General features: G+C 35.4%; 1 protein-coding gene across 2 annotated transcripts; it reads right to left on the minus strand.

The window, feature by feature from the left end:
- Positions 1-7,206: 7,206 nt before the first annotated feature.
- Positions 7,207-14,283, minus strand: LOC147861428 (MLO-like protein 10). Of its 2 annotated transcripts, none has more exons than XM_087322905.1 (16): positions 14,021-14,283; positions 13,598-13,776; positions 13,350-13,407; positions 13,000-13,160; positions 12,428-12,544; positions 12,166-12,235; positions 10,885-10,958; positions 10,705-10,779; positions 10,504-10,598; positions 10,325-10,374; positions 9,515-9,555; positions 9,228-9,392; positions 9,052-9,087; positions 8,852-8,925; positions 8,712-8,772; positions 7,207-7,638 (listed from the first exon to the last, which is right to left on the minus strand). In XM_087322905.1, the coding sequence occupies exons 2-16, from the start codon at positions 13,727-13,729 to the stop codon at positions 7,540-7,542; spliced, it is 1,308 nt and encodes a 435-aa protein (XP_087179031.1). In that variant the 5' UTR covers positions 13,730-13,776; positions 14,021-14,283; the 3' UTR covers positions 7,207-7,539. The 2 variants fall into 2 exon arrangements, with proteins under 2 accessions (XP_087179031.1, XP_087179030.1); XM_087322904.1 differs by having other exon boundaries at positions 13,598-13,762; positions 14,021-14,282.
- Positions 14,284-14,512: the final 229 nt, after the last annotated feature.

Here is a 14,512-nt window from a genome sequence, read left to right on the forward strand (position 1 = left end):
GTCGGCAAGCTCGATAGAAGGGCAATTGCTTTCACTTCTTCTTCGAAGTTGATCCCTTGGGACGAGAGCTCTGACAACACCCGGCTGATGGTGTTGATGTGGGAGGTTCCGGATCGGTCTCTTTCATCTTCATGTTGAACAATTGTATCATCAATATCAGTTTTGAAGATGAGGACTTCTTCTCATATACGACCTGTAATTTCTCCCACAATGAGAACGATGTCGTCTCTCTTGCCATGCTGAAATAGACATTTTCAGCTAGATGCATTCGGATGGTGAAGCGTGCTATTTCGTCCATTGATCTCCACTCTTCTGCTGTCATCGAAGCAGGCTTTTTGTTATGCCGAATGGCTTCGACCTGTCTTCGGATAATCAACACATCTTGCATCATCTCTTTCCACAGGGCAAAGTTTTTGCCGTCGAACTTTCTGATTTCAACTCCTGTTCTGAATGTTGAAGCCATATTCTTTCTGTGGATTTGATGTTTCTGACCTGGTCTTTTCTTTCAGCTTCTTCTTCTGTTATCTGTTGCCGCCGCACAGCAGAACACAGCTTTGATACCAGTTGTTGGTTAATGTCGATGTTTATGCGGAAGGGTGTGTTTCGATCTTATGGCTATGAACAACAAACAACGTAAACAGAAAGTAGAAAGGGCAACATGAGACTTATACAGATACGAGAGTTAATGGAAAGCTTCTTATTTCTGCACAATGCGTTTTTCTCTCTCAGAGATTACAATCGTTTGCTCGTCGTCTTCTTTACAATGTTAAGTATTTGCTTATATACTAAGCCCTAACTTATTACCGAGTTCACAATAGGACGGATACAATTTGGAAGGAGTCGGCCTTTTATGCCAACACATAGTGATGCAAATAACTCCTGAATGTATATTTTGTGCAACGATATGTAACAAATTTAGACAACATTTTATTCAATGATATACAAAAGTTTATTGTTTTGAAATCTTTTGCTTTTGATTTCTTTAAGATCTAAAACATTAGTAGTTGTCATTTTTGCTTTAAAATAGACAAAGTTACTTTTCGTGTTTGGCCAAATTTTGATATTTCCCAATTTTAGCAAATGGTGAAATTTTTAGCTTTTTCATCAAGTTTTTGAGAACGTGTGATACTAGTATCAAGGTGTTTTGTGAAATGGCCAAAAAAGCCCCAAAATTAGACGGAATATTCCTTATCCTTCCACTTGTGAACGTGAACATGTTCAGTGCAGAAACATGAACAACACCTTCTTATGAAGAACACCAAGTTAGCATTGTAAAGCAAGATCAAAGGAGGCAAAATGAGAGAGAGAGAGAGAGAAATGGGACATGAAATGTAATTGTATAAACTCGGAGTTATAATAGAATGAAGGTAACAACTTTTTGAGCTTGGTTACAAAGCCCATTATATACTAATTGAGCTAGGGCAACTGCCCTGAGGTGCTCAAGATGTAGACGGTCTACCACACCTGGGGAGAGCTCAAGAGGCGGCTCCTCGAGCGGTATGGACTTAAAGACTCTCTCTGGTTGTCAAAGAACTCGTGTAGTACACACACGCACGTTACGCGACACCATTGGTACTAGCCATGGTGTGTCCAGAAAACTTTGGTGCATTGCTTACCCAGGACTTGGAGCCCTTCATAGAATGCCTTTCACAGGTTTGACCTTCATAGAATGCCCTTCGTGTAATCGCCTTTTATGGACTGAAGCAAGTTCGTGGAATCCCTTTGTGGATTGAAGGTGTGCTCGTGCTTTGATTGTGTGTTTTTTCTTTGAAGGCACACTCATGTTTTCGAGGGGCACTGGATCGAAGTCCCATTCGTGGACTCCCTCTGTGGAATCCCTTTCAGGATTTCCTTTTGAAGGCCTTTCTTGGTGTGGTTGTGAATCAACCTCTCTCTCTCTCTCTCTCGGTGTGGTTGTGAATCAACCTTCTTCTCTTTGTCATTTCACATGGCATCACGGTGAAATTAATGAAGTTTAAGACTAACAATGTTCTATTATGACGAATATTAGATTAAAAACAGAATGTTTAGTGTTTGGTTACAACGAAGCACCCCTTTAACATAGGATATGTGGGAGACAAGGTTAGGGGTTTGATTAGACCAAAAAGCAAGAAATAGTTTAGCTTTGTGAGTTTTAGCAAGGCCCACCTATATTTAATAGCTACATCTCCAAACAAATCAAACAAAACATAAACTCAACCTATCCACCGCCAAACTACTTGACCCTCATAATTGTTGTTGACAATGGAGAAGTGAAGAAAAATAGAGAAATGTCCCAACCAAAGTTTCCTACCCAAACCCCTAATAATCGTGAAGAGAATAAAACCTCTACAAAGAACCGCAAAAAACATTCTTCCAGAAATGTTCGACCCTCTCATTTGTCTCTCCCCTCTCCTTTTATACTTAAAGAGAGGGATAACACTCTAATCCAATGCTTTCCTTTTGAAGATTCGAAGCCTTCACCTTTCCTTACACAATATATGGCCTTAACCATTTAATGCATTTCAAATCCTTTATCTTTCCTCATAGAATATGTGGCTTAACCATTTAGTTGTAAACTCTTCACCATTCTATTATTCTTTTTAAACATATAATTTTATAAATTTACACATTTTATGGGCACTCCTTTTTCCATGTTTCCACCCTTGTACCCGCCGAGTCATCATAATATTCTTTTTTTCTCTTTCCCATATGTTGTGATTTTATCTTTTCTAACTATAATTGTTCTCTTTCCAATCTTGTTTAATTAGGAAAATAGGAAAATGCATATAAAATTATAATTAGCAGAAAGAACTAAGAAAAAGATATGTCTTTGGGTTTACTATCTCCCAAAATATGCGAAAATTTATATGATCATGAAAGAATGCAATAGAGGAGTTCCATTTCACAACCCACATTAACAGGATGGTCGTGGAAGTTATTGCTACAAGAGATAAATGTCATTGCCACCAAGTTGTTTGTATAATTGCAAAACCATGTCTGTAATGTGGTTAGATTGCATAATTTGTAGTTATTTCTCTATTTCTAGGGAAAAAACTAATCTTTATATTGAAGAACGTATCTTTATTTATAGGAAAAAAGTGTAGTCCATGTTCATACACCTATGTAATCTATAAAGAAAAGATTTTCCATTTTCACAACCCACATAAACTTGACCGATAGTGATGCCATTGCTAGAGGAGATAAATATCATTCTTGATTGTGAGAGAATATCAATAATGTGGCGTGTTGCATGGTCTATGTTGTGTTTATTTCTAGGAAAAAAACTAATATTTGTTTTGAAGAGCATATATTTGATTATAGGATAAAAAAACTAATCTTTGTAGTTCACTCTCATACACTTATGTAATGTATAAAAAAGAATTAGTATGTAACATACTCTATATCACATTACATGTTGTGAAGGTTACATCGGCATAATGTAATCTCCCTTACACCTATGCCATGTAAATTATAGGAAATAAATCTCCAACAAACTAAAAGAGGTTAAGGGGAAGCTCCAAGAATTTGATACACAAGAAGGCCTAAGAGAAATGGTTCTCCTCATATCCCAAATAACTAAGCACAATTTGAGCATTGCTTTAGTGTATCATTGTGTGACTCAGTCTTAACAACATTTACAATCGAGAACATTACCAATAGTAACATCTCATGTTTTTGAATTAGTTTATTATTAGTAATTCTATACTTCTAGTTTTATTTCGATTAAGAGCTCGGTTGGTCGAATTGGCCATTATTAGGGGCTATGGGACGAAGGTCACATATTCTTACTCAGTCGCTCGCCCTTCATGCTGAATCCGCTTCTTTTCTTTTCTTTCTTGCGCGCCCTTATTGATTCAAGAGTGTCTATAGTGGGATAGTGCTTGGAGTGCTTTTTACATTAATAGCTCGATGGTACCAATTCATTGTGGCCTCTTGAACATTTTCACTAAGTATAAAGTTTCTTCCCATCTGCAATTTAACATTTGATTTTACTAGTGCACGTCTGAGAAATAAATAATGTACCCTAGAACACAACTTTACATGCCTAATCAAAGGATTGATAAGAAAGAGTGAAAAGGAGATTTTTTTAACTAATGGTGGAATTCATATTATGAAAAGTAACATCATGGAAGAGGAGGACAAGGAAGAAAATCAAACCCTTAATATGAACATTCAAATAACAATAAATAACAAAGCAAAATTTCCTATTTTTCATTTCAAAGCAATAAGCACAACACAACTCCCTAGGTACCTCAACACCATAAGATTGCAAATTTTGTGACCCAATGAGTAGCCTTTCTTGCAATTTTGTAATAAGAAACAAAAGGAACTAGTCAACATGAAACCCAATTATGTTTCTTCACAAGAACCTAACTAAATTTCAGATCAAATTACTAGCAATCTAAGGGATATGAAATAATGATTTTGGGTTGACATGTATCCATGGAAGACCATCCATCTAACTTGTATTTTGCTTCTTCTTATTGTTCAGACTTGCCTAAGCTCAAGGATGTTCGTGAGATCATGACAAACAAGTACGAGAAGGAATTTTGTGTAGGTTCTCTAGTTAGTAAATAGTTTTTGCAAGCATTCTATGAAACATTTGTTGGGGCTTGTCCACTCAAGTGGAGCCTATAACATTGGAGCCGGCTGAGAGCTAAAGGGCTGATTGAAAATCGACTATGTGTTAGTAATCGACTGTGTGTTAGTAATCGACTGAGCATACAACCGATTGGGAGTCGGTTGAGCGCCGAATTGGCGTATGTATGTATGTATGTATGTATGTATGTATGTATATATATATGTATGTATGTATGTATGTATGTATGTATGTATGTATGTATGCCTTTTTCTTTGTATGTTTTTTGGGTGTGTGTCTTTTGTGTGTGTGAGTGTGAACACATGTATATAGACGTTGGACAATAAGGAGAAAAACATAAAAGAAGGAGGAAAAATAGTGGGACCTATTTTTTTGGAGAACACGAAGCAAAATAGAAAACACAAAGAGAAAAACACAGAGAGTAAAATAGAAAACGAAAGAGTGAGCAAGAGGAAGAGTGGACTACCAATGCAGAGACAGAGACCTACGAGGATTGTTCGTGTTATCAGAGAACCACGATTGAATAGCACATGTCCTGTCTACTTGTATCAGGTTTCTCCGTTTTATGTTTTTCTTGTTTCTGTTTTTTTAGTTTTTCTATCCACCCAGTTAGGTGAGGAATTATAATCTGGGTTATTGTTGTTGGTTTATCCACCCAATCAGGTGACGATTGTAGCCAAGGTTTTTGCCTTGAGGCTAGCACATTTCTTGTGCTTATTGTTGTTGTATCCACCCAATCGGGTGAAGATTGTAGCCAAGGTTGTTTGTTGCCTTGAGGCTAGCACATTTCTTGTGCTTATTGTTGTTGTATCCACCCAATCGGGTGAAGATTGTAGCCAAGGTTGTTTGTTGCCTTGAGGCTAGCTCATTTCTTGTGCTTATTGTTGTTGTATCCACCCAATCGGGTGACGATTGTAGCCAAGGTTGTTGCCTTGGGCTAGCACATTTCTTGTGCCAATTGTTGTTGTATCCACCCAATCAGGTGAAGATTGTAGCTAAGGTTGTTGCCTTGAGGCTAGCACATTTTCTCTTGTCAAAACCTAGAGAGTTCATACTCAATTGTACCCACTATTGTGTAGCCAAGGTTGTTGCCTTGAGGTTTGTATGTTCCTCTAGTCAAAACCTAGAGAGGTTGTATTCAGTTTGTAATCTTTATTATTCTATCGACCCGATTGGGTGAAGGTTGTAACCAAGGCCATTGCCGTGAGGTAGATACATTCCTCTAGTGAGGTCGTATTATGTTGTACTCAAAAATATAATGAAGTTGTTTATAACCTATGGTTCTCGTGGTTTTTCCCAATTTTGGGTTTTCCACGATAAATTTTTTGGTGTACTCTCATTTTCGTCTTGTGGTTTCATCTAGTGTTAATCGTGTTTGAAACTTAAATCATCCAGATTTAGTCCCATATTCCCAACAACACCCTCTGGAGACTGTAAGCAAGAGTTGATGAAGAAAATATGTGTAGAATTCTAGATAAAATATCCTCCACAAGTGAAGCTTTCTTCAAAGGTATTCCCAACAAGCAATTTCATCAATGATTCCTGAAGAAAATAGTGCATTTGTTCATGGGCAAGATGTATCTTACAAGAGCTTCGATACCCATGGCATGTGTTGGCTAGAAGGAAAATTCATCACAAGAAGATTAGATCTTCTAAAGCTATTGCAGATACACACACACTGATATGACTATGCAACTAGTTGGGAACATGAAATGAAGAAAAGGCATGGACGTTGAGTCTGTAGAGCAGATCTCGAGGGAAGTCATTTCTGTATGATTGATTGCGTGAGCCAATACATGAAAAGGCTAACATTGAAGAGGTAGACAATAAACAATCAAATGCTAGAATATATGAGCTAAGAGAACCAAATTAAGCAGAACAGTATTACGGGGAAGAATATGTGATTGCCTCAAATGATTTCAATGCCTTGGAGAAGTTTTCTCCTTGAAGGTTACATTCGAAGCGAGGAGCAAGGTAAACCAAAGCTTGAAGGACCTGAGATTAGAAGTAATGTATAAAGAAAAGATTTTCCGTTTTCACAACCCACATAAACTTGACTGATAGTGATTCGACTGCTAGAGGAGATAAATATCGTTCTTGATTGTAAGAGAATATCAATAATGTGGCTTGTGGCATGGTCTATGTCGTGTTTATTTCTAGGAAAAAAACTAATATTTGTATTGAAGAGCATATATTTGATTATAGGATAAAAACATGAATCATTGTAGTTCACACTCATACACTTATGTTACACATAGAACATAATATTTGTGTTCATGCAAGGATTCAAACGTTTGAAAACGAACATGTTTGAAAAGGGAAAAATGCGTGCTCCTTTTTTTTTTCTTTTTTCTCATTTGCTCTTCATTACAAATTTAGCTCATAATATAGACCATAGTCAATCCAATCCAACTTTGAGATGATTTGCCATACACGTTTGATTGAATCATTCTCGAATGCGAATGCATGTATGATAGATACATAATGTATAAAAAAGCATTAATATATAACATACTCTATATCACATTACATGTTGTGAAGGTTACATCGGTGTAATGCAATCTCCATTACACCGATGTCATGTAAATTACAGGAATTAATTCTCCAACAAACTAAAACACGTTAAAGGGAAGCTCCAAGAATTTGATACACAAGAAGGCCTAAGAGATATGGTTCTTCTCATATCCCAAATAACTAAGAACAATTTGAGCATTGCTTTAGTGTATGATTGTGTTACTCAGTCTTCACAACATTTACAATCGAGAAAACTACCAATAGTTTATTATTAGTAATTCTATACTTCTAGTTTTATTCTGCTTAACAACTTGGTTGGCTGAATTGGCCTTTATCAAGGGCTATGGAACGAAGGCCACATATTCTTACTCGGCCCCCGCCCTTCATGCTAAAGCCATTTTTCTTCTTTTCTTTCTTGCGTGGCCTTATTGATTCAAGTTTGTCTACAGTGGAGCAATGCTTCGTAGATTAATAGCTCGATGGTTTATTGTTACGTCTTGAACATTTTCAGGAAGTGTCTTCATCGTTAAGTTGCTTCCCATCTACAATTTAACATTCAATTTTACTAATGCACGTCTCAGAAATAAATAATGTAAGTTAGAACCCAATTTTACATGCCTAATCAAAGGATTGATAAGAAAGAGTGAAAAGGAGATTTTTTTAACTAATGATGGAATTCATATTATGAAAAGTAACTTCATGGAAGAGGACAAGGAAGAAAATCAAACCCTTAATATGAACATTCAAATAACAATAAATGGTAACGTAGAAATTCCTATTTTTCACTTCATAGCAATGAGCACAACACAACTCCCTAGGTACCTCAACACCATAAGATTGCAATTTTTGTGACCCAATGAGTTGCCTTTCTTGCTATTGGGCAATTAGAAACAAAAGGAACCAATCGACATGAAACCCAATTATTTTTCTTAACAAGAACCTAGCTAAATTTCAGATCAAATTACTAGCAATCTAAGGGATATGAAATAATGATTTTGGGTTGACATGTATCCATGGAAGACCATCCATCTAACTAGATTCTATAGAGTAAATAAATGCTTCCTTTCCCAGAAATTTAGTTTAATGCATGCATCAGACATTCTAGATCTTTGTTGCACTTTGAGCACTAGTAGGCAATGGATACACGCTATCATGTGTTGATTGTCTCAGGCAATGGACACAAATGAATTATAAAACTTTTATGAATACTTATTCTTCAGATCCTACAATGTTGAAGGACATGGGAAAGTGTGATGAATTGTTAGTCATCTAATGCCCAAATCATGTCTCAAATTTAGGTGCACACCACTCAATGGCGCAATCCTTTGAGGATCGAATGCATGGGAAATATGTTTAGTTTTTAAAAATTCATTGGTGTAGATACATATTAGTACTTCAGAGTCCTATTCGAGGCATTTCTATACATGTTCATAGACATGGGATATTATAGTTATTATACAAGTACCTAATTAACAAGTTGAGCACAACACAGTCACCAACCTAACAATTTTCTCTACATAAAAATAGTATGAGTTTTGTAAATAAATGTTCCTTAAGTGGAATGCATGTTTGAATGTGCTATGTTATTACCTTCTCTATCCTACACTTTGCATACCTGTGAAACAAGAGCGTAAATCGGGAGTGTAATGTAGCAACACATGATCAATGAGATGATTCTGAAAGAAATGATTGTCACTTGTGATGAAAGCGTAAACTCACAATACTTATTCTAGAAAAATGAGCTCAAAATCTTACGCAAGGGCTAGATTGACTGCGATTGAAACCTTCTTAGGGAATAAACAAGAGTAGGTTTCATTTTCAAAAGTGATCTGGAAAAAGAGAACATGAAAAGTTAATACAACAAGAGGGTATAATATAAATATATGGAAGTATACTAGGTATAATATATCAACTACATATCTTCCTTTTTTTGGGAAAAAAACTCCATATCTTACAATGCTCCATATGACGGTGGATATTGTAATTGCGTTCTGCATCCATCAATACATGCGAGAAATATTGACAAAAGAATAGGTAACACACACTATACTAAACTTTGAGTATAATCATAACTAAATGAGCAATGTACAGATGTACATGTAAACATATGCACACAAAATGTAAAATTAACCTGGAAAATTATAAGGTGAATGACGCGGATGATGAACTTTGGATATTTGAACCAAAACAATTTATTGCTTGATTTCACATCGGGCACACCTATGGCTACTGACTGGAATTCAATTGCCATCTTCGTGATGACGTGCTCTAGTTGTGTCCCAATTATGAGGACTAACTGCTCAATCAAGAAATACACATAGAAACTCATAGTCAACATTGTAAAAATATTGCACTTTATTAAATCTTTTTTCTCTTAATGTTTTGTGATTAGAAAGTGTTAGAAGGATTAGAACATACAACAACTTGTAGAATAGAAGTCCAATAATATGTTTCCCAACCTGTAGTTTTATAACATATATAGGTTAATATATGGTGCATCTCAGAATAGTTCTTAGTTAGAGTTCTATTACCTTTGTTGCCAGTGACCCTAGGTGCAAATGACACAATAATAAGGAGGCAAAAGCTTAATCTTTGTATACCAATTACTTTAAAACCCATATGGCCACTTGTTTTATGCCACCTATATAAAGCATAATTATTTTCTGGCCTAATTGACTTTATCAATGTGAGTTCATATGTACATGCTCCTCCAAAGTTATTGGAACCCTAATCATCATTCGGACATAGAAATTTACATTACTTTTCTCAACTTCTAGGTCTTTTTATTGAAGTATGCAAAGATTTCATCATACTACACTTTCATTGTCGTGTAGATGTAATTAAGAAGATAAGGAAATGTGAGTTACCCCACCAAGAAGCTATGGTCAGGATACCATTTACATCAAGACCATGGGGCACACCCACATCGAAACACTTCAACCCCCCGCTGCTTTTCGAGAGACTTGGATGGAAATGATGCTATAGTCTGAACAGATAGCCTTTTCCTTTATAGAATGTGTTATAATCCATGCTAGAACTCATTTATTTATTTATTTTATTTATGATGATTGGGTTCATATCCTATTATTGTAATCAATTGTCTCATGGGCCAAATGTGGTCTTAGAAGACATCAATATATCTTTCTTTCTTTCTTTCTTCTATTAAATGAACAAAACATGATGAGATACTTATTAGCAAAATTGAAAAAGAATGTCAACGGAACTCACCATTAATGTTCACCAACATCAATAAAACGATATACCCCCATAGAGGGGGACTGTTCAATACAACCCAACAAAAAAACAACGATCATGTGTAAGGATGTGTTAATTATGGCTCCATGGAAGAACAAGATGATGTTTTAGAACAACCTTGGCTAGAACAAGTTAATCTATCTACAAATTACCTTACTCCGACCACATGTCTGAAGTCATCTTCCAATGTCTTGATTATATTGTCATGGAAGTGAAAGGGGGCTAGACGTGAAGTTGACATATCAGTCTATTTAATTTCAATATGAAAAACAACAATTTGTCATGTGAGATACTAATAACATAGAGGCAAAATGTTAAATATATATTAAAACCTGTATAATTTTATAATATACCTCGATAAATCCATGTCTCAAAGTTTGGTAATCTGTTTCACTGACGGATTTGTAGAACATTCTAAAGAACGCATGCTAAAAAGTCAAGTACAATCCCTTTGTCAAATCCTTAATGATAATTTAAAGAAGATGAGATGTTTATATTTTAGTCAAAGCAAAGAGAAAATGGTTTTTTAGTACCACATATGCCAAGACCGGGTTTCTAGTCCATATGCTGGGGGGACGACCTTTACTTTCCTTTGCAGGACAAGTAGCTTCAAAACATGAAAAAGTACCATACTATCAACGTCAACCATACTTCTCCCGCTTCAAATCATAGTAATATTCCAAAAGATAATCATATAGGTACGCTTCTCAAATTTTATGGAAAATATTTAGGCATACATTTACTAATATTAAGAGTGTTTGAGTGTATCTAAGATCATAAAAGGCACATTATCTCAAAGTCTTGTAATTTTCAAACACTATTACTTGTATATCACTATATATCGAATCACCAATGGACATGTTTAGATATCATTCAATGGTGAATGAGATGCATTAAGACAAAGTTGAATATTGATTCTTTCACTCAAATGTGCCAAAATTCTAGAATTAGGGTCAAATTTATATTCTTCATTACTTTATGTAGAGAAGGGTACCCATGGGCAGTGGATATATATATTGAATAGAGAATGACTATGCTCTAGTTTTGCAAAACAAATACCTCTATCTTCCAATTGTTTCATACATGCACTTGAAAAGGATTATGATCCTTATTAGTTCTCCTAAATTGTCTTTCAATTATAACTTGTTCATGACTATTTCAATAATAACAAGGCTCGAGGGTTGTTTTGGATTACTAGCTGGTATTCATAAATAACAAAAAGTTTAGATGTTTGGTAAACCAAATAAATTAAAAGCTTATAGTTAAAGGCACACCTAGACAATTTTGCTTTTGATTTTAGAATTAGTTTCTAGTGATAAAAGAAAAGAGAAAGGGACTAGGTATGATATTTAAATCGTAAGTAAAAGACACATAAAAATGCCTATTCCTTAAGGATAAATGGAAGTAACGAAACCCCATGATGGAGCTATATTTAAAGAGAGAGAGAGAGAGAGAGAGAGAGAACAAGATAGTCTCTTATGGATATAAGGTATCCTTGAATATTAAAGTGAATGGATGGAGACAAAATTGGGTTCAAAGACCCTCCTCCTCTAATACTTAAAGTGAATGGACGGAGACAATGTATAAGGTTAAAAAAATGCATAAAGCGATTCGGCATCTACTCTCGAACCTACATCCATCTTATAAAAACCTAAAAGTCCAAGGGGTTCGAGAAGCGAAGATTGAACTCAAAGAGATGGATCCATCCAAGTGAATACCTAGTAAGATGATCCTAACCTTCCAAACAAGAGAGAGCTAAAACAACACGAGTATTCTTATACAACAAAAAATATTGACACAAGCCCTGCACTTACCCGAACCATGAGAAGAAGCCGACACATCTTTGTCCATGGAATTTTTCTCCCACGTCCTCCACTCTTGCACCTTCAGAAAGAACACACCAAATAAGTACTGGATTTCAATGAATCCATCTAATCTTTTGGGTATTGCATCAATCATATATCTATATGTCTATCTATGTATCTATCTATCAGTATATGTATGTATGTATGCATTTATATCGATCTATCTATCTATAAGCCTACCATGTGACCTGAATGATCTTAAACTTTATACCTTCGTTCTTGCAAGGCCCATAGTCAGAACAGTGATGAAGACATGCACCAGAACCAAGACAAATAAGAAGATGTGAAGTTGGTGCAATCCAGTCACTGGGATTAAGTTTGATTTCCCCTGCAACAGGACAACATTTAGAGAGGGGGATTACTGAAGAGATTAATATAGAACGAGATAATTACTTAAGAACAATGGGCAACTACATTAATAGAATATTAGGTGTATATAATTGATGCATCAACATTCATGAAATTGCACAAGAACTTTGAGCCTAAGAAGGTATATTTGGGCAAATCTCTTGATAATCACTTAAGAACAATGGGCAACTACATTAATAGAATATTAGGTGTATATAATTGATGCATTAACATTCATGAAATTGCACAAGAACTTTGAGCCTAAGAAGGTATATTTGGGCAAATCTCTTGCTAATGTAGGAGAGAAGGCACACTTCTTAATTGTGAGGGTGATCTCATCAAATCTTCAATACTATTAACTTAGGGATTTTGCAAGATAACTAATATTTATACATAACACAATGGAAGATGAATATGTTGGATCCTTTTGCTTACTTCGCCACATGTATCATGATCCATCAACTGTATTTGCTCGTGCATGGTTTCAGGTTTGCATTGGTGCATTGATTTCATCCATTTGGAAGGGACACAGATTTTCGAGACGTAGTCTTCGCCTACTGTGAGAGCTATTGAGATGAAACCCACTAGCATAAGCTCTGCCATTTCCAAAACATTAAAAAATCACATTTTAAAGCATGAATCGGAATCATGTAGGGATTAATATGATATAATTAAAAATCCATCCATTAATCATATTTGATTCTTATGAATGTAGGTTCATTCATTTGGAAAAAAATTTAAAATTAAGACTCATTAAAGAGCTGAATGCAATCAGCCAATGCTACCTTCCTTTATCTTCTCAAGTGCTTTGCCAAGGTCCTTCTTCTTGTGTTTCTTCAAAGACTATGATCACAAGTATAAATTATTACGGAGCATTGGAAACAATAATTCAGATGTGCAAGTAGCTCTAGTAATCAGATATTAGTATGCACACACATTATTATTATTATTGAAGAACTAGATGGGTCATATGTTATATTTATGTATGCAATAATATATTGGGATTAGACTGGATGGTAATGGTAAGACTTACTTTTCCAATGGCAAATATGCCTCTCTCAAGTATAAGGGAGATTAAGACGAAAATGAAGCAAGCCAAAGAAATGGCCCATGTGGGGCTATTGATTACTCCCAAATTATGATCAGATTCTCCACCGCCGGCCATTAGTTTTATTGCAATGGATCCTTGCTTCTTAAGCTGTTGTCAAAGAACTGGTAACATATTATTTGAGATTGTGCCCACCATGTCACTTCTTAAACTCCATTAGGGTTATTAAAAAACAACTTAGAAAACTCTTGTGGCATTAGCTAATTATAAGAGTCAAGGCCACTAAATTGGTAGCTACAAATAATAGGTAATATAATTGCCGACAAACACACACACACACACACACACACACACACACACACACACACAAACATGTATAATTAATCCGAAACTAAAATAAAATCTTACCACTAATTCAACTAGGAATATGAAGGGGTGTGCTGAAATAAGAAACTAGTCTCAAATTTCAATGAGATGCAAGCATGTCAAGAAACTTGATTAGACAAGGATATAATCAGAACACACATCAATGAATGACATACAAGATTGGTGTGTGTATAAGAGATAGATAAAGTGCTTGTGTAGGGAGGAGAGATGAAGTTGAGGTACATAACACAACAAACATTGGATTATTTATAGATAGATAGATCAAGACACCCACCAAGTGGATGCATATGAAGCTAGTGGATGCATATGAAGGTGGACGTAGACAACAGTATTGTGGATTCCTCAAAGTGATATATAAAAGTTATGCCACTTGGACTACTTTAATAAAGATTGGTTGATTGACTATTTTAGTCAAACAATTAACTTTGGTGTAGGCTACATGTAGACTGTTGATTGACTATTTTAGTCAAAGAGTTAACTTTGGTTTAGTCTAAATGTAGACTTCATGATGCA

Source organism: Azolla caroliniana, unplaced genomic scaffold (genome assembly GCF_043228905.1).
Source record: "Azolla caroliniana isolate FFs.n. ecotype wild unplaced genomic scaffold, voAzoCaro1.0.p SCAF_7, whole genome shotgun sequence".
NCBI lineage: Eukaryota > Viridiplantae > Streptophyta > Polypodiopsida > Salviniales > Salviniaceae > Azolla > Azolla caroliniana.